A 27,907-nucleotide genomic window follows, 5' to 3' on the forward strand; every position below is an offset into this window, starting at 1 on the left:
TTGTAGAAGCGCACAGGGAACGCAGGGATTGTGCTGTAAATGAGCCCTTTACATGTGATCTGCACATGGATCACTTTTCAGGGGAGCAGAGTTTAGATGAAGATCTAAATTTAGCCTAAAAGACACAAAATAACAGAAATTGCAACATAGTACAAAGTGATAGGAAGTGATACAAAGGGATACAAAGGGATACATTCCGCAGGAATTATACAATGTGACTTCAGCCCCAGATAATTGCAGTGTTATGAAAGGGACCAGCTTATGCAACTGAGCCCCGCCTGTATGACCATATAAGGAGGGCAGGCCCTCCCCTCTCTTCACGCCCACTGCCATACTTGTCCTGTGATTGGCTGGCCCCTGAACTGTCATGGACTGATATCAGGAAGCCAGGGAGTTGGCTGCAGACATTAGCAGCAAGGAGGTGAGATGGGTAACGTAGATCTGGTGAAGCTCGGTGCCATTGTGGTGAAAAATGCCGTAACCGGAGAGGTGAGATCTCTTTACTGCAATCCTACCGTGTTCAAGGGTCACTCCACCCAAACCGGAGATAAACCCCCACCGAGCATTTCCTTCTATCTCATAGCTTCCAACTGTCTCTGATTTTGGGGGACTGTCTCTGATTTTCAGAGGACTGTCTCTGATTTGGAACCAAGTCCCTCTTTCCTCCTCATTAGTCCCTCATTTTGGTCTGATCTGTATAGTTGTATATAAAATGCTCTTTTTATCTTTCAAAATGTGTTTTTAAGTGCTAAATCTTTCATCCGATCTCTGAACTGTTGCATTTGTAAATTCCAAAAGCCGATGTAAAGAAATAGTAGTGGTTAAAAAAAAAAAGCACGTGGGTTTAACCAATTATTTTTTTTTTTTTTTTTTTGTACAATTCCCCTTTAAGGGGGTGTGGCAGGAGGTGTGTCCTATGCCTATGTACTTTTACTAATAGGTATCCCTCATTCCCATCTCAATAAGTTGGGAGGTGCGCTGTCTGTATCTCTCCATTGTGGGGGGCTCCCTCCATCCCACCATCCCTGCTCAATGTAATATTTATTGATAGTAGAGGAGAATGTAAAGGGCTCGTTCACACAAGCTTTGCTCTCTGAAGGGTGATCTGCATTCGGATTGCCCTTCACAGAGCATTTGACAGGCAGTGAGGAGTCCCATCGCCTGCTTTAACCCCTTTAACCCTACACTAGCGTGCTGCACCCGCATGCATTGGATGTGATCGCAGGGTGCTTGCAGAGCGCCCCCTCATTCCCTTGAAAGTAACAGAGGGGTATAATTCCTGCCACGGCCACGAAGCATCCAGGACCTGTTAAGGCCCGTACACACGTACCGATCGTCGGCATACAAACGTCGGTGGACGAAGGATCTGCCGATTGTACGCGTGTTAGTATGGTGCCTCCGACAGATGTCTGCGCACAATCCGCGGACAAAAGTCTTTCTTGCAAACATGAAAATATTTGTATGCCGACACCAGAACGGACGATTGTTCGCCTGTCAGTACACAATTCGGCCGACAGACCGCAGATTTGCAAGACTGGGCATGCTCAGAAAATAGAAAACACAGGGAAAGTTAACCATTACATGACATCACTTCTGCAGTCGGCGGACAAAATTCTTGTGCTGTCCTTGTGCTGTCTTTGCACTTTTCAGCAGACACCGACATCCCGGGGAGAAAAGAGGAACATTTGTATGCCGACCATCGGTACGTGTGTACGGGGCTTAAGGCTGCGCGGGTGTGAATCCCAGGGATGGTAGATTCCTGCTTCTGGGATTCACCTGTGTGAATGCAGCCTAATAATCTGTGGACTGACTCCGCCTAGAAATTAAAATGCCGCTTTTGGGTGGACTGAGCTTTTACTGCTTTGCTAATTTACTAATCTCCGTCAGGAGTGCCTGTGTACAAAAAATGTTGATGGTGTTACATCACATCATCGCATCGCTGCATCACTACATCACATTGCTATGCACACTAGAGAGAGAGCAATAGTTCCCTAACACCCTGCGGTTGAGCTGCGTTTTTACCTCTTCCCCCAACAGCTCCCCTTTAGCTTCAGAGGCAGCAGCCAGGGGGTGTACACATGATGCAGCCGCCCTGCATGGGGCCGCTGTGGGAAGGGCGCTCTGCATGGGGCTGCTGTGGGAAGGGCGCTCTGCATGGGGCCGCTTTGGGAAGGGCGCTCTGCATGGGGCCTCTTTGGGAAGGGCGCTCTGCATGGGGCCTCTTTGGGAAGGGCGCTCTGCACGGGGGCTGCTGTGGGAAGGGCGCTCTGCACGGGGGCTGCTGTGGGAAGGGCGCTCTGCACGGGGGCTGCTGTGGGAAGGGCGCTCTGCACGGGGCCGCTGTGGGAAGGGCGCTCTGCACGGGGCCGCTGTGGGAAGGGCGCTCTGCACGGGGCCGCTGTGGGAAGGGCGCTCTGCACGGGGCCGCTGTGGGAAGGGCGCTCTGCACGGGGCCTCTGTGGGAAGGGCGCTCTGCACGGGGCCTCTTTGGGAAGGGCGCTCTGCACGGGGCCTCTTTGGGAAGGGCGCTCTGCACGGGGCCTCTTTGGGAAGGGCGCTCTGCACGGGGCCTCTTTGGGAAGGGCGCTCTGCACGGGGCCGCTGTGGGAAGGGCGCTCTGCACGGGGCCGCTGTGGGAAGGGCGCTCTGCACGGGGCCTCTTTGGGAAGGGCGCTCTGCATGGGGCCGCTGTGGGAACACCCTACAATTGGTGTGCAATGAATGCGGTTGCGCAGCTTCTTTGGGAGTCATGGTTAAATATTGATTTATAAATACAATCAATATTTGTTTATAGATGTAAAAATCTGCTCCGCGAACGCCGTTTTGTGTTGGGCTGCTCTGCAAACACCCCACGATTGTGCGCAATGCACGCGGTTCCGCAGCTAGTCCGGGATTCATGGTTATATAATGATTTATAAATATACACATTTTTTTAAATCCTAAATATTTTTATTATAAATATTGATTTAATAAATCAGGCAGTGAGGAGGCGACACAATGCCTTCTCACTGCCTGTCTAATGCTTTCTGACGCGCCATCCAAATGCATATCGCTCTTCATAGATCGAAGCACAAAGTGTCTCCTATGGCTTTTTTTTTTTTTTCGGGTATTGATATTTGTTGTCATTGGCGCACACAGTTTTTAATAGTATTGACCCCTGCGCTGTCAATATTAGAATCCCCCCCCCCCCCACCCTATATTATGTCTCAGCAGTTGTGCGCTAACATCCAACTTGGATATAAAGTTTACAAATAATATTCATGCAGTTCTCACAATTTTTAAGGCTTGGCATGCTTGGGATCTACTTGGCGCAACCTCCTCCTCCTTCGTCTTCTTCGTCTTCTTCTTTTTTCTTCTTCTTTTTTCTTTTTTTCTTTTTTCTTTTTTCTTTTTTCTTTTTTCTTTTTTCTTTTTTTTTTCTTTTTTTTTCTTTTTTTTTTTTTCTTTTTTCTTTCTTTTTTCTTTCTTTTTTTATATTGTACTGAAAATTTGGATATTGTGTGTACTAAAATTAATAATTTTTTTTTTTCACTGAAAATTTTGCGCTATGAGACCAAAGCTGGCCAAACACTACGCAATTTTCTTCAATTTCCTTTTAGATTTACCCTAAAAAAAATGTAATGCAAGGGCCTGCCTGATTGTTTACAAATAGAATTGTATTTTGGTTACGGTGTTTTTAAATGTTGAAAAATTGTACACTGTATGGCCAGCCTAACAAAATCTGAACGATAACTATTTTTATTCTCCAGGGTCTTTGCTTTCAGAAAAAAAAAAAAAGATGTCTACCAATCCTCCCCCCCCCCCCCTCACACTTTGTTTTTTTTTTTATTTATTTTTTTTTTTTTTGATTAAAAAAAAAAAGTGTGTGTATATATATGTGTGTATATATAATTTGTGGCTCCACTTTATCATTAATGCGGTATGTAGAGATGATGGCGTGCAGTAACACAGCTGTTCAGTTGCATCATCCTCCACCGCCATCACACCGACATGAATTGCTGAGTTCATTCCTCCCATCCTGTGCTGACCTCTGTGATTAGATCGCCATTAAAGGGAACTTGTCCAAATTGAAATGGCGAAGTCGGATGTTTTTAAGGAAATCTTGAATATAAGCGTCACCCAGAGCCCAGTCAGGATTTAACACCAGAAGTGTTAAGAAAAAAAAAACCAGATTACTATTTTATTTATTTTTTTTATTTAATATTTATTTTATTGCATGAGTGCCGGTTCACACTGGGGCGACCTGTGAGGCGACCTGGTCGCCGCAGGTCGCCTCCCATAGGGAAGCTGCGGACCCGTTCTAATAGGAGCGACACAAGTCGCTCCAACCTAGAAAAAGGGTCCGGAGCTTCTTTGGGGCGACCCGGAGGCGACCGCCATAGACTTCAATGTTATGAAGTCCGTGGCGGCCGCTCCGAGGTCGCGGCGCGCTGCTCGCACCGCGATCTCGGAGGTCGACCCTGCAAGTAGCGTCGCGGTAATGTGAACCGGCGCTTAGTCTTTCTTGGCTTCAGAAAATTAAGTTTTGGTTATGTGTTAGTAAACGTTCCAAGTCATCGATGTGCTTGACACGTTCGTTTTCTGCCGAAATTCAGCATATTCGTTCATTCGAAAGCACGAATCAAAATACTTTTATTTTTTTTTTTTTTACGAATGCGTCCAAAAAATTAAATGTTAGAACGATAAACCCTTAAAACGATTCAACCTACGAGTTTAACGAGTCGATTACATTTGGATAATTTTGTTGTTTGTTATTTCCGACTATTCGTTATCGCTGCATATAAAAAAATAATGAATATGTATTTCTTTTGAAAATATTCGGATTCGTTTTATTTTTGGATGGGCAGTGTTGGTGTGTTATCTCTGGCCAATGAGCTTTGTCCCTTTTTTTTTTTTTTTTTTTTTTTTTTTTTTTTTTTTTTTTTTTTTTTCTGTGTCAGCTTGCATTCCTTCCAGAGTCCAGACAGGGTGTGGTGGGCTGGTGAGAGATAAATTACTACGAATGCATCCAAAGTAACGAATGCAAATCACAACGAATTTCGATAAACAAAAAAATGAATGAAATACATTTTTCTGTAGTGCACGTGTCTTATTGTGTGCATTTTTAGATCCAGTTAAAAAAAATAAAAATCAGTCGAGCAGTGAAAGGCTAACTAATATCATGTAAAACTGCTCCCTTGCAGTAGGTCTGACCCTGCACTGCAAGGGTTAAATTGATTTATAAAGGGAATACTATATATTATAGGAGGAGTGGGGTTGCTTTGTGCAAAAAATTAAAAATTTATATTCATAATTATTATAATATATTATATGACGGGAATACATAATGTATGGGGGGCAAAAAATATTCCCCTTATATATTATAATAATTATTAATATATTAATGTAATTTTTTATTTTTTTTGCACAAAGCAACCCCACTCCTTCTCTTGGGGTCCCCTTAAGCTGGCACTCCTCCCACCAAACATCTCCATTTGCCCCCATAGCAAGATGCTACCTATGGGGGGGCACTCATCTAAGCTTGCTCCTGAGCCACTCGCTCTGTGTGTCCATTGACACAGTGCAGCTCTGCCTTGCCCCGCTCTCTTGTCACTCACTTGGACTGACAGCACCTGGAGCCAATGGCTCCCACTACTGTCTCTGAGCCTATGAGGAGAGAGATAGCGAGAGAGAGAGAGACACTCTGATCATGATTGGACTCAGGTAAGTATAAGGGGGGGAGGGGGGCTGCATGCAGAAGGCTTTTTACCTTAGTACAGAGAATGCATTAAAGTGTTACTAAACCCACAACAGTAAAATCGGGTTCCACAAACATATTTTACTGCTTATAAACACTAAGGGGTTAATCCTCTAAATTTTATAAAGTTTATTCCAGTCTCCTCTGATCCTCCCCTTCTTCCACTGTCCCCAATATATTTCCTGATCATACAGAGCATTAGGGAACAAGCTGCACATGCTCAGTTTGGTATGTATTGCTAAATAGCTGTTTTTCTTAATAAAAAAAAAAAAAAATATATATATATATATATATATATATATATATATATATATATATATATATATATATATATATATATATATATATATATATATATATATATATATATATATATATATATAATTATAAATTTATTTTTTTTTTTTCTTTTTGGGAGGGTGAATGTGATCAGCACAGGGCCAATCCACACTCTCCAGACAAAGGGTCAGGGGTCTTGAGCCTCACAGGACAGTCAGAGGAGAATGAACTCCTCCTACAAGCTCTAAAGTGATTGTAAGGGCAGAAGTTTTTTTTTTTTTTTTTTTTTTTTTTTATCTTAGGCTGGCCATACACTATACAATTTTCTTGTTCAACTTTCCTTTAGATTTACCAAAACCATGTAATATAGGGTCAAACCTAAATGCAGTCAGGCAGGCCCTTGCACTGCGTAGTTTAAGGTAAATCTAAAGGAAATTGAATAAGAAAATTGTATAGTGTATGGCCAGCCTTAATGAATTCTTTGCATTAAGATTAAAAAAAAAAAAAAAAAAAAACCTTCTGTGTGTAGCAGCCCCCTAAGGCTATGTTTCCACTAGTGCGACGCCAAAGTCGTGCGATTTACAATGCAACTTTGCAGTGAGACTTTGATGCAAAGTTTTTGGTCTGACTTGACACACTCTGACTCAAAGTCGCATCAAAGTACTGCAGGCACCTTTTCAAAGTCACTGCAACTTTAAGACTCATAGATGGGAACGGGTGCCATTGAAATCAATGGGCTGTGACTTGTGATGCGACTTTGTGTCCAAAGTCGCACGACAAGTCGCACTAGTGAAAACCAAGCCTTATACTTACCTGAGCCCCATCTTGATCCAGCGATGTTGCCCGAGAGACTCGGCTGTCCCTCCCACATTGGCTGAGACAGCAGTGAAGCGCTATTGGTTACCGCTGCTGTCTATCAAAGTCAGTGAGCCAATGAGGAAAGATGGGGCATGGGGCCGCGGCAAGACATCAATTTTATTTGGGTCCAGCATCGCACAACCGCGCAATTGTCCATTAAAGTAACCCAGTGCCGAATTGAAAAAAGGGCCTGGTCGTTAAGGGGGTAAAAATCTTCCAGTCCAGAAGTGGTTAATATCACTTTAACCAGTCACTGATAGAAGTCACAAGACTGCTATATACTGCTGATGAGAAAAGGTATTTAGCAGTTTAGTTTTACTAAAATAATTACATTTCCATATTCTGTGTACTGTGGGAGAGCAGATATACAGGTCCTTCTCAAAAAATGAGCATATTGTGATAAAGTTCATTATTTTCTGTAATGTACTGATAAACATTAGACTTTCATATATTTTACATTCATTACACACAACTGAAGTAGTGCAAGCCTTTTTTTGTTTTAATATTGATGATTTTGGCATACAGTTCATGAAAAACCCAAATTCCTGTCTCAAAAAATTAGCATATTTCATCCGACCAATAAAAAAAGTGTTTTTAATACAAAAAAAAGTCAACATTCAAATAATTATGTTCAGTTATGCACTCAATACTTGGTCGGGAATCCTTTTGCAGAAATCACTGCTTCAATGCGGCGTGGCATGGAGGCGATCAGCCTGTGGCACTGCTGAGGTGTTATGGAGGCCCAGGATGCTTCGCTAGCGGCCTTCAGCTCATCCAGAGTGTTGGGTCTTGCGTCTCTCAACTTCCTCTTCACAACATCCCACAGATTCTCTATGGGGTTCAGGTCAGGAGAGTTGGCAGGCCAATTGAGCACAGTAATACCATGGTCAGTAAACCATTTACCAGTGGTTTTGGCACTGTGAGCAGGTGCCAGGTCGTGCTGAAAAATGAAATCTTCATCTCCATAAAGCTTTTCAGCAGATGGAAGCATGAAGTGCTCCAAAATCTCCTGATAGCTAGCTGCATTGACCCTGCCCTTGATAAAACACAGTGGACCAACACCAGCAGCTGACATGGCACCCCAGACCATTACTGACTGTGGGTACTTGACACTGGACTTCAGGCATTTTGGCATTTCCCTCTCCCCAGTCTTCCTCCAGACTCTGGCACCTTGATTTCCGAATGACATGCAAAATTTGCTTTCATCCGAAAAAAGTACTTTGGACCACTGAGCAACAGTCCAGTGCTGCTTCTCTGTAGCCCAGGTCAGGCGCTTCTGCCGCTGTTTCTGGTTCAAAAGTGGCTAGATCTGGGGAATGCGGCACCTGTAGCCCATTACCTGTACACGGTGGCTCTAGATGTTTCTACTCCAGACTCAGTCCACTGCTTCCGCAGGTCCCCCAAGGTCTGGAATCGGTCCTTCTCCACAATCTTCCTCAGGGTCCGGTCACCTCTTCTCGTTGTGCAGCGTTTTCTGCCACACTTTTTCCTTCCCACTGAGGTGCCTTGATACAGCACTCTGGGAACCGCCTATTCGTTCAGAAATGTCTTTCTGTGTCTTACCCTCTTGCTTGAGGGTGTCAATGATGGCCTTCTGGACAGCAGTCAGGTCAGCAGTCTTACCCATGATTGCGGTTTTGAGTAATGAACCAGGCTGGGAGTTTTTAAAAGCCTCAGGAATCTTTTGCAGGTGTTTAGAGTTAATTAGTTGATTCAGATGATTAGGTTAATAGCTCGTTTAGAGAACCTTTTCATGATATGCTAATTTTTTTAGATAGGAATTTTGGGTTTTCATGAGCTGTATGCCAAAATCATCAATATTAAAACAATAAAAGGCTTGCACTACTTCAGTTGTGTGTAATGAATCTAAAATATATGAAAGTCTAATGTTTATCAGTACATTACAGAAAATAATGAACTTTATCACAATATGCTAATTTTTTTAAAAGGACCTGTAGTGACTGCAGGCTCCTGGGGAGAGCAGATGTAGTGACTGCAGGCTCCTGGGGGAGAGCAGATATAGTGACTGCAGGCTCCTGGGGAAGAAGACCTGTGGTGGCCGGGGCACGGGGGGGGGGGGTGAAGAAGAGGGCCTGTGGTGGCCAGGCATGGGGGGGAAGAAGAGGACCAGTGGCGGCTGGGGCACGGGGGAGAAGAGTCTGCGGAGATTGATCATGTAGAGGAGCCTGCGAGTAGGGAAGTAAAATTGCTTTATTTCGAACCCTAGACCCAAACTTGCATTCAACCCCAGTAATGTGGGTTGGATAACCCCAATCCATTTTTACTTACACTGGAATTCAGCTTCCAAAAAACTCCTCATCGCCTCACTCTAAAAATTTCATGTATTCCCAGTGAGCCGAAATAGCTCAGTTGGGAGAGCGTTAGACTGAAGATCTAAAGGTCCCTGGTTCGATCCCGGGTTTCGGCAGAAGATTCTTTTTTTTTTTTTTTCTAAATGAAGCCTGGCTTTTAGGAAAACCAATTTAAACTCTAACTTAACCCCCATGCACCCCCCCCCCTTCCAAGGGCGGCTGCATTAATTTAATCCTCATTGTTCTATCCCACTATTCGGTGTTGTCGTGACCTGTATCCTATTGTTCAGTAGTATGCTGACCTCTAGTGGACGTTTTGGGCCACTATAGCTTATGTATGTCCTTTTTGGTTTTTCCCTTTTTCCTCCCCTCTTGTCTAGTGTTAGTCAGTTTAGTCCGAATTGGACCATCCCCATTTCTTCCATGTTTCCTCATTTAGTGTAAAGAGGGAAGGATTGCCACTACTCCTGTCCATCCCAGGTGAATAAGTGCTAAAAAGCAGACTCAGCCTACATGTCTCTACCAAACTACACACTCTGATGCATTTCGCCCTACCCACCCCCATCCCTCAGTCAGTGTTGGTCATTCCCATAGACAGGGCTTAGGAAATTCGTGGTCTCCTTACAAAGACTGGAAAAACATCCTCTGTACTGCAATTATCTGATGTAAAATTTGCATAGGATCCAACTTCTGTGTCTTATTGAAGAGTTAAGCTGCTTGTGGATTGTGCTAAGTCAGCAGGGGACAATACTGTCCTGACAGACTGGGTCTAAGGAGGTGTGTCTGTGCATAAAGCAGCATTTGCGACAGAACACTCATCATGTTAAAGGGGAACTTGTCCAAATCTAAAAAAATATTGAAGTGGGCCATTGCTAATTTGTTTTTAGAGCTGCCATCCCTTTTCTCCTTAGGTTTCAATGCACATGCTTGTGTCTGGCTATATAGATTAGATTCTTGGAGTTTTCCCCTACTGGGAAGGCCACATGGTTTTATGCGTGGGTGTAAAAATCTGGATGTAAACAAAGAAGGTAACTTATTAAACACAAAAAGTCCCCTCCCCCCATTTACACCAACATAAAAACACATGCAGCGGCAATGCCTGAGTGCGTAAACAACGATCGTGCTACACGGGTTACATATCACTGCGAACATTGGAGTGTGTGCAATAGTTCTAGCTAGAACCATTATTCAGTTAACAATATACTGGTAACCTGTAAAGTCTTTTATAGCGACCCCTATGGACAATTTTGGGTACCACAGTTTGTCGCTGTTTCATGGGCATGTGAAATTTTATGGCTTCACATGTTTGGTATCTATTTACTCGCTCCATCTTCAACTTTTAGGCTGCATTCACACTATAGCATTGCGTGACAGCGACACAAAATCATACAATTTACATTATGTCCAGATATAGAATGTTATATATATATATATATATATATATATATATAATATAATCTAATCTCAGAATATAAAATACTAAAAAAATAATAATAATAATTTTTATTTTATATAGATAGATATGTGTGTATGTATAATATATATATTTATGCTGTATGTCCTGATAGGTTATATACATTTTTTATTTTAATGTATCAGGACATGCAGGGTAAGCCAGAGCCCTGACTTAAACCCAGATGAGCATCTCTGGAGAGACCTAAAAATGGCTGTCCACCAACGTTTACCATCCAACCTGACAGAACTGGAGAGGATCTGCAAGGAGGAATGGCAGAGGATCCCCAAATCCAGGTGTGAAAGACTTGTTGCATCTTTCCCAAAAAGACTCCTGGCTGTATTAGATCAAAAGGGGGCTTCTACTAAATACTGAGCAAAGGGTCTGAATACTTAGGACCATGTGATATTTCAGTTTTTCTTTTTTAATAAATCTGCAACAATGTCAACAATTCTGTGTTTTTCTGTCAGTATGGGGTGCTATGTGTACATTCATGAGGAAGAAGAATGAACTTAAATGATTTTAGCAAATGGCTGCAATATAACAAAGAGTGAAAAATTTAAGGGGGTCTGAATACTTTCCGTACCCACTGTATATTATACATACACACACATGAGATGGAGAGAGATATATATATATGTATGTCCCTTTTCTTTTTCTTCTTCTGCTTTTTTTCCTCTTTTTCTTCTTTTTCTGCTTTTTTTTTTTTTTTTTTTCTTTTTTTCCTTTCTGCTTTTTTCCTTTTTTTTCTGCTTTTTTTTTTTTCATTTTTTTCCCTTTTTTTTTTTTTTTTTTTTTTTTTTTTTTTTTTCTCTCTCTCGTCCTGATACATTTAAAAAAAAAAAAATGAATATAACCTATTATTATATTGAGCACAGGCAAAGCAGCTGAATGTACTTTTTAATGTCTCCCCTTCTTATGCCTTTTTTATTATTAATTTTCTTGTTTTTTTTTTTTTTTTTTTTTTTTTTTTTAGGCGGTAGAATTACAATCTCTGTGGAAAGACAACACCAGCATCCTTTTTTTCTTGCGAAGGTTCGGCTGCCAGATCTGCCGCTGGATTGCAAAAGACGTGTCCCAGCTAAAGGAATCCTTAGATGCCAACCAGATCCGTCTCGTAGGGATCGGCCCAGAAACCCAAGGTCTACAGGAGTTCCTGGATGGCAAATATTTCACAGGAGGTAAGTAGTGCAGTATGTAGTCAGTAACTGGGAAATACTGGAGCTGCTTGCTACATGGTAAAGTTAGAGAGACCCTGTCACTCTGCTCCTGTCACTCTGCTCCTGTCACTCTGCTCCTGTCGCTTTGCCCATTCAAGTCAACTAATAGTTGTCCTGTGGACAGATTCTCCCACCTGAGCTGTGGATCTCTGCAGCTCCTCCAGAGTTACCATGGGGCCTCTTGGCTGCTTCTCTGATGAATGCTCTCCTTGCCCAGCCGGTCAGTTTAGGTGGACGGCCATGTCTTGGTAGTTTTGCAGTTGTGCCATACTCTTTCCATTTCCCCATGATGGATTGAACAGCGCTCCATGAGATGTTCAAAGCTTGGGAATTTTTTTTATATCCTAACCCTGCTTTAATCTTCTCTGCAACTTTCTGTCTGGTGTGTTCCTTGGCCTTTATGATGCTGTTTGTTCGCTAAGGTTCTCTAACAAACCTCTGAGGGCTTCACTGAACAGCTGTATTTATACAGAGATTAAATTACACACAGGTGTTTACTAATTAGGTGGCTTCTGAAGGCAAATTATTTAGGGGTATCAGAGTAAAGGGGGTTGAATACAAATGCATGCCACACTTTTCACATATTTATTTGTAAAAATATTGGAAAACCATTTATCATTTACCTTCCACTTTACAATTATGTGCCACTTTGTGTTGGTCTATCACATAAAATCCCAATAAAATACTTTTTCGTTTTTGGTGGGAAATTTCAGTCAGGTGATGCTCCTAAAATGTTCTGTGAATTACATTATTTCCCATTTTTGTCTAAAAAAAAAAAAAAAAAAAAAAAAAAACACTTTTTTGGTGATTTGAAACCAGGCCACGCCCTAAACCTATTGTTAATGCCATAGGTGCAATAGAAGTGAACAGAGGTGGTTGCAAAGTGTTTTTGCAACAGGAGGCAATGCTAACGCTGCAGTGTGTACACCTCCATCCGTTCCCCATTTTAACCATTTTGATGGCGCTGGTAGGTGGTCGTAAAAAGTCACCAAACCCCCTAATTTCAATGCCTGTGTGAGTTAGCCTTAATAAATAAAAATATATAGATCGGGGGTAAAACTAGGGTAGTGTCGGGTAGAAGAGTAGAACTTTTTTTTTTTTTTTTTTTTTTGTAGTGATGTCAAATATAAAACTAACGTTTTTTTATTATATATTTGTTTTTATTGTATATTTTTTGTGTCTTTTTATATTTTTTGTTTTTGTGACTTTACGAAGGTAAATGTACAATTTAAAATGCAACTGGAATCTTCTGTTTATTTCTAGAGTTATACCTAGATGAATCAAAGCAGAGCTACAAGGAGTTGGGGTTTAAGAGGTAAGTCAATGTGTGTCTGAATTATTATTATTATTATTATTATTATTATATAATATTGTCATTACAAAAAATTGGAGCTGTATGCACACAAAGTGGTGAATGCCCATGGCCAGAGTTGTATAAAGTACTCGAAACCCATACTTGAGTAAAAGTACAAGTGCTCGATCAAAAAGTGACTTGAGTAGAAGTGGAAGTGCTCGATCAAAAAGTGACTTGAGTAGAAGTACTAAAGTATTCAACATTTTTTCTACTTAAGTATTGCAAGTAGTTTTTTAAAAAATTTTGCTACTCAAGTACTGAAAGTACAAGTACTGTGTTATGTCTTTATTAAAGAAAGAAGTCAAAAGTTTGAACATCATATTGTTTTTTATTATTTCAAATGCAGCTTTTATTTATACATACAGTAGCATTTATTTTCGTATGCGCTGATAATACACATGTTTTGAGCTTCATGAAACCTGCCATCTACTGTTCTGGCAGTGGTAATTTTTATAATTGTAACGAGTAACTATGCAGCACAAAAAAAAAATATCGGAGTAGAAGTATTGAAATCATTGAAAAAATGTAGTGAAGTAAAAGTGGAAGTAGGAGAAAAAAAATTCTACTCTAGGAAAGTACAGATACCGCCTTTCGGTACTGAAGTACAGTAGTGAAGTAGTTCTACTTAGTTACTATACATCTCTGCTCATGGCCTAATATATCCTACTATAGCCATAGTAGGTCAATGTCATAGACATCCCTTTCCTTTTGCGTGCATGCAGCTCCTACTCCTGGACCTTTCTGCTGCCTTTGATACGGTTGACCATTCCGCTCCTCCTCAAACTCCATGCCTTTCGTCTCCGTGACCGTACTCTTCACTGGTTCTCTTCCTATTTATCCAACCGCACCTTTAGCGTTACTTGCAATTCTACTTCCTCCTCTCCTCTTCCTTTCTCTGTTGGGGTCCCCCAAGGTTCTGTTCTTGGACCCCTCCGATTTTCAATCTACACCTCCTCTCTGGGTCAGCTGACAGCCTCCAATGGCTTCCAATACTATCTCTATGCTGACGATGCCCAAATCTATTTATCCACCCCTCAGCTCTCTCTGTCTCCTCACGTATCACTAATTTACTATCAGATATATCGGTCTGGATGTCACACCACTTCCTCAAACTCAATCTATCCAAAACCGAGCTTCTAATTTTTCCTCCACCGCGTGCCCCTTCCCCTGATCTCTCTGTCCATATTGATGGCATTACTATCAGCCCATCCCCTGCATGCCAAGGTCTTGGGTGTAGTCCTGGACTCTGAACTCTCCTTCAAGCCCCACATCCAATCACTGTCCAAATCTTGCCGCCTCAGCCTCCGCAACATCTCCAAAATACGCCCCTTTCTAACCAAAGACACAACAAAGCTGCTAGTTCACTCCCTGGTCATCTCGCGCCTCGACTACTGCAATTCCCTTCTCATTGGCTTACCTCTACACAGGCTCCTCCCCCCTTCAATCCATCATGAATGCTGCCGCCAGACTCATCCACCTTACCAATCGCTCAGTGTCCGCTGCTCCTCTGTCAATCCCTCCACAGCTTAGCCTAGTCTCAGAATACCAACCTAATCGCTCTCTTCGTTCCTTTCAGAACCTCCTGCTCTCTAGCTCCCTTATCACCTCCTCCCACGCTTGCCTCCAGGACTTTACCAGAGCCTCTCCAATCCTATGGAACTCCTTACCCTTATCTGTCCGCTTATCTCCTACTTTTAACCACTTAAGCCCCGGAGGATTTTCCTGCTAAAAGACCAGGGGGTATTTTGCGATTCGGCACTGCGTGACTTTAACAGACAATTGCGCGGTCGTGCGACGCTGTACCTTAACAAATTTGACGTCCTTTTTTTCCCACAAACAGAGCTTTCTTTTGGTGGTATTTGATCACCTGTGCGATTTTTTTTTTTTTTTTTTTTTTTTTTTTTTTTTTTTTTTTTTTTTTTTTTTTTTTTTTTTTCCATGCGCTATAAACAAAAAAAAGCGTCAATTTTGCAAAAATAGCAATATTTTTCACATTTTTTTATATGAAATTCCCCCCCAAAAAAATGTAAAAATCAAAATTTTTTAACATTTTCGGCCAATTTGTTTTATGCTACCTATGTTTGGTAAAAAAAATCGCAAAAAGCGTATTTTGATTGGTTTGCGCAAAAGTTATCGTGTTTACTAACAAAGGGAAAGATTTTTGTCATTTTTGTTTTTTTTTGCGGTACTGCGACATTGGGGCGGACAGATCGGACCCTTGACTGACATTTTTGACACTTTTGGGGTTACCAGTGACATTTCTACAGTAATCAGTGCTATACATATACACTGTTACTGTAATAATCCACTGGTAGTGAAGGGGTTAACTTTATTTGGGAGGGAGGGGCTGTGTGTGTCCCTAGGGGCGTGCTTTCTACTGTGATTGGCTGTGGCTTGAGCTGTAAGGACACTGATCAACGGATCTACATAGTAGATCCATGTGATCAGTGTTTTTACACCGAGGAGAATGACAGGTGGCTTGTTTACACAAGCCGCCTGACTTTCTCCCTCGACGATCGCCGAGTGACCGGCGGACATCGGGTCCGCCAGTCACACGCGCGGGGGGGGGTCCGTGACCGCGCGGGAGCACTCCCCAGACTCTCCCAGGCTAGTGACGTTAATTAACGTCACTCTGCCTGGCAGGGGCTGACCGCCGCAGTAAATCTACTTGCGGCGGTCGGCAAGCGGTTAATTAGCTTTTTGGCGATCTCGGAAAACCCTCCTCTTCAGAGAAGCCTATCCTACCCACACTGAACAACTATACTTCCATGTTCTCCAGCAGACCATCCCCCATGGTTATTGGCTTTTGTTTCACTTGACCCTCCCTTCTAGATTGTAAGCTCTAACGAGCAGGGCCCTCTAATTCCTCCTGTATTGAATTGTACTGTAACTGTATTGTCTTCCCTCACATTGTAAAGTGCTGCACAAACTGTTGGCGCTATGCAAATCCTGTAATAATAATAATCTCTGATGCTGATCTCTGCATTCTGCTCTTTCAGATACAATGCGCTTTCTGTAGTCCCAGCCGCTCTGGGGAAGAAGGTGCGAGATATCGTCACAAAGGTGAGAAACATGAAAATGGCACACCATTGTTCATTATTGTAATGCTTTTCACAGGTATATGAAGTGTGCTAATGAATGTGTTCTCAGCTGCTCTGTGTTTGTTTAAAGTATAACTGATGGCAAAACTTTAGTTTTCTCTTAGTTTTGGATAGAGTGGAGAGGAATTGGAACCCCCCTGTCCATTTTTATTGCTGTGCCCCTAATGGTGCGATTCACCCTCTGTTTACTGTTATCACTCGGGGGGGGGGGGGGGGGGGGTCCCAACTGGGTTGCTGGCCACAGGGCCCTGAGCTGAGTTTCTTTCATACAGCCCAGAGCCTGCACTGACAGTCCCCCCCCCCCCCCTCCCTCGCACAGATGGGAGACGAGAGAGCCAATCTGGTCCTTCTCCTCCCGCCCCCTCTCCTCCTGTGTGCACTGTAGAAAGTGTGAAGCACTGCTGGAGGAGAGGGGCAGGAGGGGAAGAAACTGATTGGCTCTCTTGTCTCCCATCTGTGCGAGGGAGGGGCAACTGTCAGTGCAGGCTCTGGGCTGTATGCGAGAGACACTTTCAGCTCAGTCTTGCTGAGGAGGAGGCACTGCTGGGTTGCCCTGATTATCAGTGTAAACAATCTACTGAGTCTTTCAAGTGCGGTTCTCCTTTCCACAGACACAGCATGGGAGGCAAGGACTGCTGGTAACTGGCAAGTCTGTTTACATGTGGTCTGATGGGAAAGGGCCACTGTGATTGGTCCTTTTACCGTGATCTGTGATTGGCTGTGTCTGTATTACATAGCAGTCGCAGAGCATGCTGGATGCAGGGGGCAAAGGGGAGCAGGGTCGTCTTTAACACCAGGCAAAAGGGGCAGCTCCCCTGCGCCCAGTCATTGTTGTGAGGCCCAAGGCAGCTTCCCATTAAGCCTGCACTGCTGGCAAATAGTTGATAAGTGCATTCGAGAGGGCCCAAGAAAATGTTTGCCCAGGGTCCAATCAATATTAAAGACAGCCCTGCGTGGGAGGCAGGGTCCTGGGAGGATGTCCATAGATGCCCTCCTGGGAACTGAAAGCCTGGGGCTTGGATGTAAGGGGGAAGGGTGGGTCCTCTTCATGGTTTCTTGCACTAGGGCCCTGAAGGTTCTAGCTACACCTCTGCCTCAATCTATTCAAAATGGTGGGAAAAAGAAAAAAAAGTTTGCCTTTTTAGACTGTAGACATTGCATGTGTTTGCCTTTTTAGACTGTAGACATTGCATGTTACATAATTGCATAGTCAGGTTGAAAAAAAGACCCAAGTCCATCTAGCTCAACCAATAAGGAAAAAAAAAAAATACCCCCCACAACCATACAATCCCATATAAACAATCCTATACCTGCAGTTGATCCAGAGGAATGCGAGGGGGAAAAAAAAAAAAAACCCAGCAAAGCATGATCCAATTTGCTACAGCAGGGGGAAAAAATCCTTCCTGATCCTATGCAGATAAAATTTTGTACATAAATAGAATTAACCTGAACTAATTACCTAGCCATCTGGACAGAAACAATATGTGGAGTTCATTAACAATGAGACAGAGGCTTAACAGAAAACGCATCACACCTTAATACACAGACAATAGAAAGAGACCACCAGTAACAGACTCGTCAGACTGTCCGTCTCTGACATTGAAGACCATGGAACAAAGGCCAATGTGATTGATTCTGAACAGGTTTATTGAAAGAGCTAAACAGGCCAGGAATAGTCTTCATATATTTCTTGAGATATATGGTTGATAAATATTACTGTCCCATTTGAAATAATCCAAACCATATTCTCAGCGTCCATTAGGTAGTTGTCCATCATTTCCTTGGTCACCCTGTGCCCCTAATAGACAGGGTGACTGACACATAAGAGGGGCTCGGGCAGCTGAGAGAAGGATTTCTCAACCTCTTGAAGGTAAGGTGGGTTCCACAGGCCCCCCCCCCCCCAACCAAAGTGACTCCCGTCACAAGGGGCCAATAGATGGGCCCATGTATTGTAGAATCTTGGATGAGAACCTTCTTCCCTCAACCAGAACACTGAAGATGGGTCATGGATGGGTGTCCCAGCATGACAATGACCAAAACACTTTGCCAGGGCAACAAAGGAGGGGCTGAAGAAGATTCACATTAAGGTCATGGAGTGGCCTAGCCAGTCTCCAGACCTTAATCCCATAGAAAATTTATGGAGGGAGCTGAAACTTGGAGTTGCCAAGCAACAGCCAAGAAACCTTAAGGATTTAGAGAAGATCAGTAAAGAGTGGACCAAAATCCCTCCTGAGATGTGTGCAAACCTGGCCACCAACTACAAGAAACGTCTTATCTCTGCGCTTACCAACAAGGGTTCCTCCACCAAGTACTAAGTCATGTTTTGCTTGAGGATCAAATACTTATTTTACTCACTGAACTCCATTTATAACATTTGTATTGTTTTTGTTTTTTTTTCTTGATTTTTTTTTTTTTTGGTTGGTATTCTGTCTCTATCATTTTAAAATACACCTATGATAAAAATGATATAACCTTCATTTCTTTGAGTGGGAAAACTTACAAAATCTGCAGGGAATCAAATAATTATTTCTTCCACTGTATTTAGTTGTGTAGGGGGGGATTGTTGGGCCGCTGTGCTCTGTGTTGGGCCGCAATCTGAATCTCCTGCATGCTGTGAGCCAGATTTGGAACCCCTAGTTGCAGCACTGTAGTACTCAAAAATGTAAAATTCCCCCCCCCCCCCCACATCCATAACTACCTGCTCATCAGAAAGAAGGCTTCAGTTACTCTATGGTAAAGGTTTTGCCTGAATAATAAAACACATCTATGTGTGTGTGTGTGTGTGTGTGTGTATAGATCGATAGATATAAAAAAATTTTATTAATTTTTTTTTTTTCTCCCTCCAGGCTAATGCAGATGGGGTCCAAGGCAATTTCAGCGGAGATCTCCTACAGAGCGGTGGGATGCTCATTGTCAGCAAAGGTAAGGAAAAGAAGGATGTTATCTCGTGACCACATTTAAACGGGTCTAATGCAAAGCAATCCAGCGATGTGAGAAGCTGCAGATGGAAGCTGCGGTTTTCTGACTCCTAGTTCACATACTGTCTGAGCAGTGAAGCTGAATCTACTCTAGATTTCTTTAATGCAGCCCAAGAGCCAGAATGGCGGCGTCAATCCAAGGCTTCTAACATTACTAGCTCAATTCATGCCCTTAAAATGTTTTTTCCAGGATAAAACATTTTTGTTTTGGATAAAGTAAGGTAAGGCATGTATCAAACACAAGGCCTGCGGCCAAATGCGACCCTTCAGACCAATTTGTGGCCCTCACCTCTCCTGCAGCTGCGGCGAACCCCCTCCCCCCTCATCTTTTTCCCCCACCTTATCCCAGCATTTGGCAGCAAAGAGGAGGACAGAACTTCTCATTAAGATTCTGTCAAGCTGCAGCACCCCCTTGTCTCTGCTTCACCTGGTCTCGGCATTCAGCAAACTCCAGTCCTCCTCCAGACCCTGCACTTTCTGCTTCCCAGCTCAATCCACAGCTTCTTCCAGGCAGTTGCACACTGTAGAGGGGGTGTACTGTGATGTAAGGGAGGGTGGGGGGACTTTTGACCTTTGATAGTGGGGGGGGGGGGGCTCTTGACATCTGATGTAAGGGGGAGTAGGGTGCTCTGGACATCTAGTTGAGGGCAACCATAATAATGCTGATGTTGCCCGTGATAAAATTGAGTTTGATACCCCTGAAGTATGGAGTATTAAGGTTTGGGTCAAACCTCTAGGCTCTAGGTTCGACTGACCCAAGTGCATTCCTTTTTGTAGCGTGCGGGGCAGTCCATCCATTTCTTGTGCTGCCCTACACATGAGAAATGGAGGAAAGAGGTCCTGGACTCGTTTCCAAAAAAAATGTGTCCCACCAAACCGCTTGGAGCCATGGCAACCACATGGATCAGAAAATGATTAATGGCACTGCCGCACATCTGCTAAAGGGAAGAGCATTTCTCTGCAGGGTGCGGGTAAGCATGCAATGTTTTTTTTTTTTTTTTTGCATGCGTTTCTGACAAAGCACTGAACTTGGCCTAAAAAAGCTGTCCCATTTAGTTGTTGTTTTTATTTATTTATTTTTTTTTTTATTTTTTTATTTTTTGGGGGGGGGGGGGGGGGTTGTAGTATTAATAATAATAATAATAATAATATTAATTTCTGTATGTGTGTGTGTGTGTGTGTGTATGTATGTATGTATGTATGTATGTATGTATGTATGTATGTATATATATATATATATATATATATATATATATATATATATATATATATATATATATATATATATATATATATATATATATATATATATATATATATAATTACATTTTTTTTTTTTTTCCTGTCTATTGCCTTGTTTTGGAGATTTTTCCATACTTCCTGTCCCAGTTACATTATTACCAGTAAAGGAAGTTAATGGAAGTTTTTCAAACGGGACACCTACTGCAAAAATCCTGATAAGGGGTTCTAAAAATACATTTAAATAGGTAAATTTATTATTTTAATACTGTATCGGTAGAACTGTTTGTCCTGCAGTGCCGGGGTCCTGGTTTCAAGTTCCACCAGGACTGCAGATTGAGAGTTTGAAAGTCTTCCCACGTTTTCTTGGCCTGTTTCGGTTTTCTTTCCACAATCAAAAAAAATGCTGGAGGCATCATCGGCTCCCAACCACACTGGTCCTGTAGTGTGCATGTATGAAGATTAGATTGTAAGCTCTTCTGAGGCAGGGGCAGGACTGAGATGAATGTTGCACATGATTAGGAAAGCAATGCATTTATTTTAACACCGGATCTTCCTAGCTGAGCATTTCTGCACATTCGTGCAATAAATACTGACCTAATGCAGATTTTTGTTTCTTTATTTTATACGCAGTACTAGTTTGCTAATATTTACTTCCCTGTGTGTAGGGGGCCCAATAAAGCAATGGGCTGCATTCAGATCAGTAAAAACAAAAGGCCTGAATGTGACTTTTTTTTTTTTTTGCCACTTGTGTGCAAGAGCCCTAAATAGGGGAAATGAATGAAAACTTTAGGGCAACAGACAAGCAAAACGGGGCATTATCCCAATGTAGCCACAAGGTGGCGACAAAGAAACACCATCCAGTGAACTTTGCTTTGCTGCCTTTAAACCTTGAGATCAATTATTGGATAGACTGTTGACTTAACCCTTGCAGTGCCAGGTCTGCATTTATTTATTATTACCCAAACTGCATTGTAGAAATCTTACTTTTTTTTTTTTTTTTTTCTTCTAGGCGGAGAGAAGGTGCTCCTTCACTTTGTTCAAGACTCTCCCGGTGACTACGTTCCTCTGGACACCCTGGTCACAACGCTGGGGATTACTGCCGATGTGACCCCCGGCCAGCGCCCTGAGGTGAGGAATCGCCATGTGATAGCGGTTTGTCAGATACAGTATGTGTATGACTATACGTTCCTCCCAACTAAAAAATTGGATTCAAAAAGTATGTAGGTAAAGGGACACACGACTGCCATGCCTATCGTTCTACCCTATTCTATTTAAAGCGGAGTTCCAGGCAAAAATTAAATTTTCTTTGAAGCAAAGAACACCCCAGCCCCCCTTGTTTTTATATATTTTTCTTTTTTAAAACTTTTTTTTGTTATGTTTTCTTCGGGACTTCCGTCCCATGTTACCGCAGCGAGGCACGTCACTTCCATGCTTTTATCGTGCCTTCCTCCTGGCCTTCCCGACCTCCACCCCCCCCCCCCCCCCCCGTTGCCTTCTGGGACCTGTGTGTCTCCCAGAAGACGACGGGACCATGCAGAAAGCAAGCGCAGTAGGAAACAGACTGTGAAGCAGCAAGGCTTTACTTCCTGTTTCCCTTAGTAAGGCCGGCGCCTGCACCCAAAGCCGATGGACGGGTCCAGCTTTGGGTGCCAACATCGTAGGTTCCGCCGGACAGGTAAGTGTCTTTTAAAGCAGTTGTATCCCCCAAAAAAATCAAAAGCAAACCCTGCAGGACAATGGCATAATGTGCTAGTATGCATCACATACTAGCACATTATGAAATACTTAGAATGAAGCCCGGACACCGCTGAGGCAGCTGACATGTTCCCTCAGCTGCTCTTCCGGGTTCAGCGGCTCCAGCACTGTGAGTGGCCGGAGCCACGGAATTCACTTTCCGGGAAGGAGCTCTGAAGGTCCGGCAAGATACGCCAGGGTGCATGCGCCGCTGGTGTCAGCGGCTGCATGAAGGGTGAATATCTCCTAAACCTGCGCGGTTTAGGCTTACCTGTAGGTAAATGTTAAAAAGCGGAGTATACTACTGCTTTAAGTGTGTATTCTGAACCCCATTCTCTTCTATTGCTCATCTCCTCCCCCATTTTTTTTTTTTCTTTTTTTCATACTATGGTTTTGACTTCCTGTTATAGTGGGACTGTTTGTTCTCCATGGCCCCGCTGTATATAGGAACAAAGCCACCCTCACTTGCTGAATGGAACTATAGACTGTGTTCCAGGGAGAAAAAAAAACCTATTGTATTGTATTTTTTTTTTTTTTCTGCACTGAAATGTATTAGAATGCGGTAAAATGCATTAAAAAAAAAAAAATGCGCATCTAAATGCACTGGAACACACACCTCCCTATTTAACCACTTCAATACCGGGCACTTTCACCCCCTTCTGCGCAGGCCAATTTTCAGCTTTCAGCACTCTCACACTTTGAATGACAATTGCACAGTCATGCTACACTGTACCCATATGAAATTTTTATCATTTTTTTCACACAAATAGAGCTTTCTTTTGGTGATATTTAATCACAGCTGGGTTTTTTTATTTCTTACTTACTTACTTTAAAAAAAAAAAAAATATATAAATAAATAAAAAAAAAAAAAAAATATATATATATATATATATATATATATATATATATATATATATATATATATATATATATATATATATATATATATATATATATATATATATATATATATATATATATATATATATATATATATATATATATATATATATATATATATATAATTTTTTTTTTTCTGTCAGTAATTTTTGAAAATAAGTAATTTTTCTCCTTCACTGATAGGCTGCACTTATGAGGAGGTACTAATATGCCGCCCTCATGGGCACCGATTGGCAGCATAGATAAGCAGGCACTGACTGGCAGCACTGATTGTGAGCACTGATGGGCATTGGTTGGGATGACTTATGGGCACTTTTTTTTTTTTTTTCTACTGTAATCATTGTCCTGATTGCCTTTTGAGGAGGAGCCGCTGACACTGACAGTGGGAGGCGAGAAGAGCCAGTAAACGGCACTTCCTCATTTACCCATGTGATTGGCTGTGTCCAATCACAGCCGGTCACATGTAAAGAGTCACGTCGTTGGCTATTTACGAAGATCGGGTCGCACTGTGTCCTAGGAACATGGCGCGGCCGTTCTGGGGCGCCGTCATATGACGTCGTCCCAGAACGAGAGCTGCCACTTGAGGGTGGGTGGTGGCAAGTGGTTAAGAAAAACGAGGGGGGGGGGAAATGTACTGGACTGCATCAAAAACGCACATGCAGAAAAGCATCTGAAACGCATCCTGACTGTTTCTATGGTGTGAACTGGCCCTTAAGTTTAAGAAAAAGAGGGGGGGGGGGGGTGCACCTGGAACGCATCAAAAACGTGCACGCAGAAAAGCATTCAGAACGTATCCAGACTGTGTTTCTATGGTGTGAACTGGCCCTTAAGGTTAAGAAAAAAGAGGGGGAGGAAATGCACCTGGAACGCATCAAAATCGCACATGCAGAAAAGCATTCAGAACATATCCAGACTGCGTTTCTATGAAAATCCCAAACTTTGGGTTGTCCCCAGTAAAGTAATAGAGGGAAAATCTTCTAATGGGGACTCTGGGTTCTGTTGATCTGGGGGACACCAAGGGATTCCATTAATTTGCAGGGATTTCCTCTTCCTTTCCTGTTTAACTATGGGACAGGAAGTGAAGGGGAAATGTCTGCAATGGGACACAGATGGGGGGGGGGGGGGGGGGGGAATCTGACGGGTTATAACACTCCCTTACTCTATTTGAAATGGGGGGGGGGAAAAAAAAGTTTTGCCCATAGTTTTACTTTAAGAAAAAATAGATTACAGGGTCATTTAAAGGGTAAGTTCACTTTTTTAAAAGGGAAAAGGTGAGCTGACTCCACATATCCTGGCTACCCCTCCGGACTTTGCTAAGCATAGTGGCGCTGATGTCCTGTGCTGCCAGTGAAAAGGTGATCTTGCCATTTTAGTACAAGTTGGTGTCCCTTATACACAATGGGGGGGGGTTTGCTAAAACTGGAGAGTACAAAATCTGCTGCTGCTCTGCATAGAAACCAATCGGCTTCCAGGTTTTGGCCCCATTCACAGCAAATGTGGCTTTGAAATCACACTTCAGTGCAATTTCAAAGCCACTGGTCAGTGTTTTTTAAGCATGGATATCAATGCAAGTTGTACATGAAATCACCAAAATTAGTGCAGGAACTATTTTTCAAATCACCGTGCCATATACAGTGAGGGGGGAAAAAGTATTTGATCCCCTGCTGTTTTCTGTACGTTTGCCCACTGACAAATGATCAGTTAATAATTTATAAGTTACTGGGGAGCTACAGTTCAGTATGTCACAGTACATGTTGGCATTCATGGTTCCCTCAATGAAGTACAGCATGATCCCCCTCCCCCCCCCCCCCCTTCAGAGACTGGGCCACAGGGCAGTATTCCAACATAACGACCCCAAACACACCTCCTAGACTACCACTGCCTTGCTAAATAAGTTGAGGGTAAAGGTGATGAACTGGCCAAGCATGTCTCCAGACCTAAACCCTATTGAGCATCTGTGGGACATCCTCAAACAGAAGGTGGAGGAGCGCAAGGTCTCTAACATCCACCAGCTCTGTGATGTCATCATGGAGGAGTGGAAGAGGACTCCAGTGACAACCTGTGAAGCTCTGGTGAACTCCATGCCCAAGAGGGTTCAGGCAGTGCTGGAAAATAATGGTGGCCACACAAAATATTGACCCTTTGGGCCCAATTTGGACATTTTTACTGAGGGGTGTACTCTCTTTGGTTGCCAGTGGTTTAGACATTAACCGGTTAATGACCGCCCACCGCTCCTGGGCAAACCGACGTAGCTATAAACCTCTATCACATAAGTGGTCCCGGTGCCTGATTCGCCACTGGTTCACTTTTATGGGCGGCGGGAGAGTTCCACATAAAAGTTCCCCCCCACCCCTCCCGCCTGCCGCTTTGCGGCCGTTTTCCCCACTTACCAGAGCCATCGGTAGTGTGGAAAACAAAATCTGATCCCCTGGAGTGATGGGCAGGACGTCGAGTAGGGGCAAGATGACCCCCACTGGACTGTATGCCCCTGGAGGACCGGCGACATCAGATGTCACTTACTTTTAAGTGTAAATGAGAGAGCTGATTAACCACTTCTGGACTTTCCTTCTTAATGACCAGGCCGTTTTTTGCGATTCGGCACTGCGTTGCTTTAACTGACAACTGTGCTGTCGTTTGACACTGTACCTAATAGAAATTGATGTCCTTTTTCCCCCCAAATAGAGCTTTCTTTTGGTGGTATTTGATCACCTGTGCGATTTTTTTATTTTTTTTTTTTTTTGCTCTATAAACAAAAAAGAGTGCTAATTCTGACAAAAAAATTAAAAACTTTACTTTCTGTTATAAAACTTTACCAATAAAAAATATTTCAAAAGCAAAAATTTTTCTTTATCATTTTTAGGCCAATTTGTATTTTGCTACATAGCTTTGGTAAAAACAAAAATCCCAATAAGCGTATATTGATTGGTTTTGTGCAAAAGTTATCGCGTCTACAAACTAGGGGAAAGATTTGTAATTTCTATATTCATTAAAATTTTTTTTTTTTACTAGTAATGGCGGCGATCAGCGGGTTTTTTTTTTTTAGCGGGATTGTGACACAGATCAGACACTTGGCTGACATTTTTGACACTTTTGGGGGTACCAGTGACATTATTACAGTAACAGTGCATATTTTTAGCACCGATTACTGTAGTAATGACAATGGCAGGGAAGGGGTTAACACCAGGGGCGATCAAAAAGATAAATGTGTCCCTAGGGGGTGCTTTCTAACTGTGGGGGGATGGGCTTTCTGCATGAATACAGAGACCTGTGTTCTTAAATAGGGGAACACAGGATCCCTGTGGTCATTGCTGACAGAACAGGGGTCTGCTGTGATTTACAATGGCAGATCGCCATTGCGTCTCCACGGGGAGCGATTGCGGGTGCCAGGCGGACATCGCAGCTGCCGGACCCGCTCCTCCTGTGGTGAATGGGCGCGCCCCACCACTAGCTGTCCCGCAAAGCGATGAACCAAATGTTTGATTACAAATGTTTACTTCCCTTGTAATAGGTAAAAAGTGATCAAAAAATGTTGTTTATTTTTTTTTTTATTTAAAGGGACAGTGTTAAAACAAAAAGGGGGGGGGGGTTTAAAGCGCCCCTTCCCTCTGAGCTTGCGCGCAAAACCGAGCGCGTAGGCTAGTCCCGCCCACCTATGTAAACGGTGTTCAAACCACACATTTGAGGTATTGCCTCTGTAACTAAACCGGTAACCTGTAAACATTTTTAAACCTGTCGCCTATGGCGATTGTCGCCATTCTATTTTAAAGCATGACATGTTGGGTATCAATTTACTCGGCGTAACATATTTCAAATTCTCCCAAAAAATTGGGCTAACTTTTTTTTTTTTTTTTTTTTTTTTTTTTTTTTTTTTTTAAGCAGAGGATCTAGAGAATAAAAATGGAGATCACTGCAATAATTTGTTACACCATATTTGCACAGCTGTCTTACAAATGCAATTTTTTGGGGAAAAAAAAGTCACTTATTTTGTTTTAATTTAAAAAAAAAAAAAAAAAATTCTTATTTTGTTTTAATTTAGAAAAAAAAAGTTTTAATTTAAAAAAAAAAAAAAACTTTTTTTTTTCTAAATTAAAACAAAATTAAAAAAAAAAAAAAAAAAAATCTTTTGTTTTAATTTAGAAAAAAAGTTTTAATTTAAAAAAAAAAAAAACTTTTTTTTTTCTAAATTAAAACAAAATTAAAAAAAAAAAAAAAATCTTATTTTGTTTTAATTTAGAAAAAAAAAAGTTTTAATTAAAAAAAAAAAAAAAACTTTTTTTTCTAGATTAAAACAAAACAAAATAAGATTTATTTATTTTTTTTTTTTTTTTTTAATTTTGTTTTAATTTAGAAAAAAAAAAAATTTTTTTTTTTTTTTAATTAAAACAAAATAAGTGACTTTTTTTTCCCCAAAAAATTGCATTTGTAAGACAGCTGTGCAAATATGGTGTAACAAATTATTGCAGTGATCTCCATTTTTATTCTCTAGATCCTCTGCTTAAAAAAAAAAAAAAAAAAAAAAGTTTGGGGGTCTAGCAAAAAATACAGATTTTAACTTGTATGTCAGAAATATACTTGGTACTTAAGTGGTTAATATAAACTATGGCAGAAAACATTTTAATACAACTTTCTTTACTTTCAGTGCAATGATGAAGTCTGCACCAGATGAAGAAGAAAGGCGAGAGTCGCAGGATGGTCTGGGGTTTTTTTTTTTTTTTTTCTTCATTTTGGACTTTGCACTG

At 42.0% G+C, this 27,907-nt stretch overlaps 1 protein-coding gene and 1 long non-coding RNA gene across 2 annotated transcripts in view; one reads left to right on the forward strand and one right to left on the reverse strand.

Moving 5' to 3' along the window:
* LOC309567852 overlaps positions 1–27,907 on the reverse strand; it is a 463,599-nt gene that overhangs the window by 96,864 nt on the left and 338,828 nt on the right. The window lies entirely within an intron of this gene.
* On the forward strand, positions 413–27,860 carry PRXL2B (peroxiredoxin like 2B). Its single transcript, XM_082273493.1, has 7 exons — positions 413–489; positions 11,616–11,820; positions 13,123–13,174; positions 16,213–16,276; positions 19,161–19,236; positions 21,544–21,662; positions 27,808–27,860. The coding sequence occupies exons 1-7, from the start codon at positions 427–429 to the stop codon at positions 27,832–27,834; spliced, it is 606 nt and encodes a 201-aa protein (XP_082129619.1). The 5' UTR covers positions 413–426; the 3' UTR covers positions 27,835–27,860.

This window comes from Pelophylax lessonae (assembly GCF_965119305.1).
Source record: "Pelophylax lessonae genome assembly, chromosome: 12".
Classification (NCBI taxonomy): Eukaryota; Metazoa; Chordata; class Amphibia; order Anura; family Ranidae; genus Pelophylax; species Pelophylax lessonae.

What these genes read in the sequence shown, in the direction of transcription:
- PRXL2B (XM_082273493.1), top strand. Translation starts at nt 427, where the DNA reads ATGGGTAACGTAGATCTGGTGAAGCTCGGTGCCATTGTGGTGAAAAAT. An exon ending in AAAATGCCGTAACCGGAGAG is followed by an intron (nt 490 to 11,615) that starts GTGAGATCTCTT and finishes TTTTTTTTTTAG; the next exon opens with GCGGTAGAATTACAATCTCT. An exon ending in AAGGAGTTGGGGTTTAAGAG is followed by an intron (nt 13,175 to 16,212) that starts GTAAGTCAATGT and finishes CTGCTCTTTCAG; the next exon opens with ATACAATGCGCTTTCTGTAG.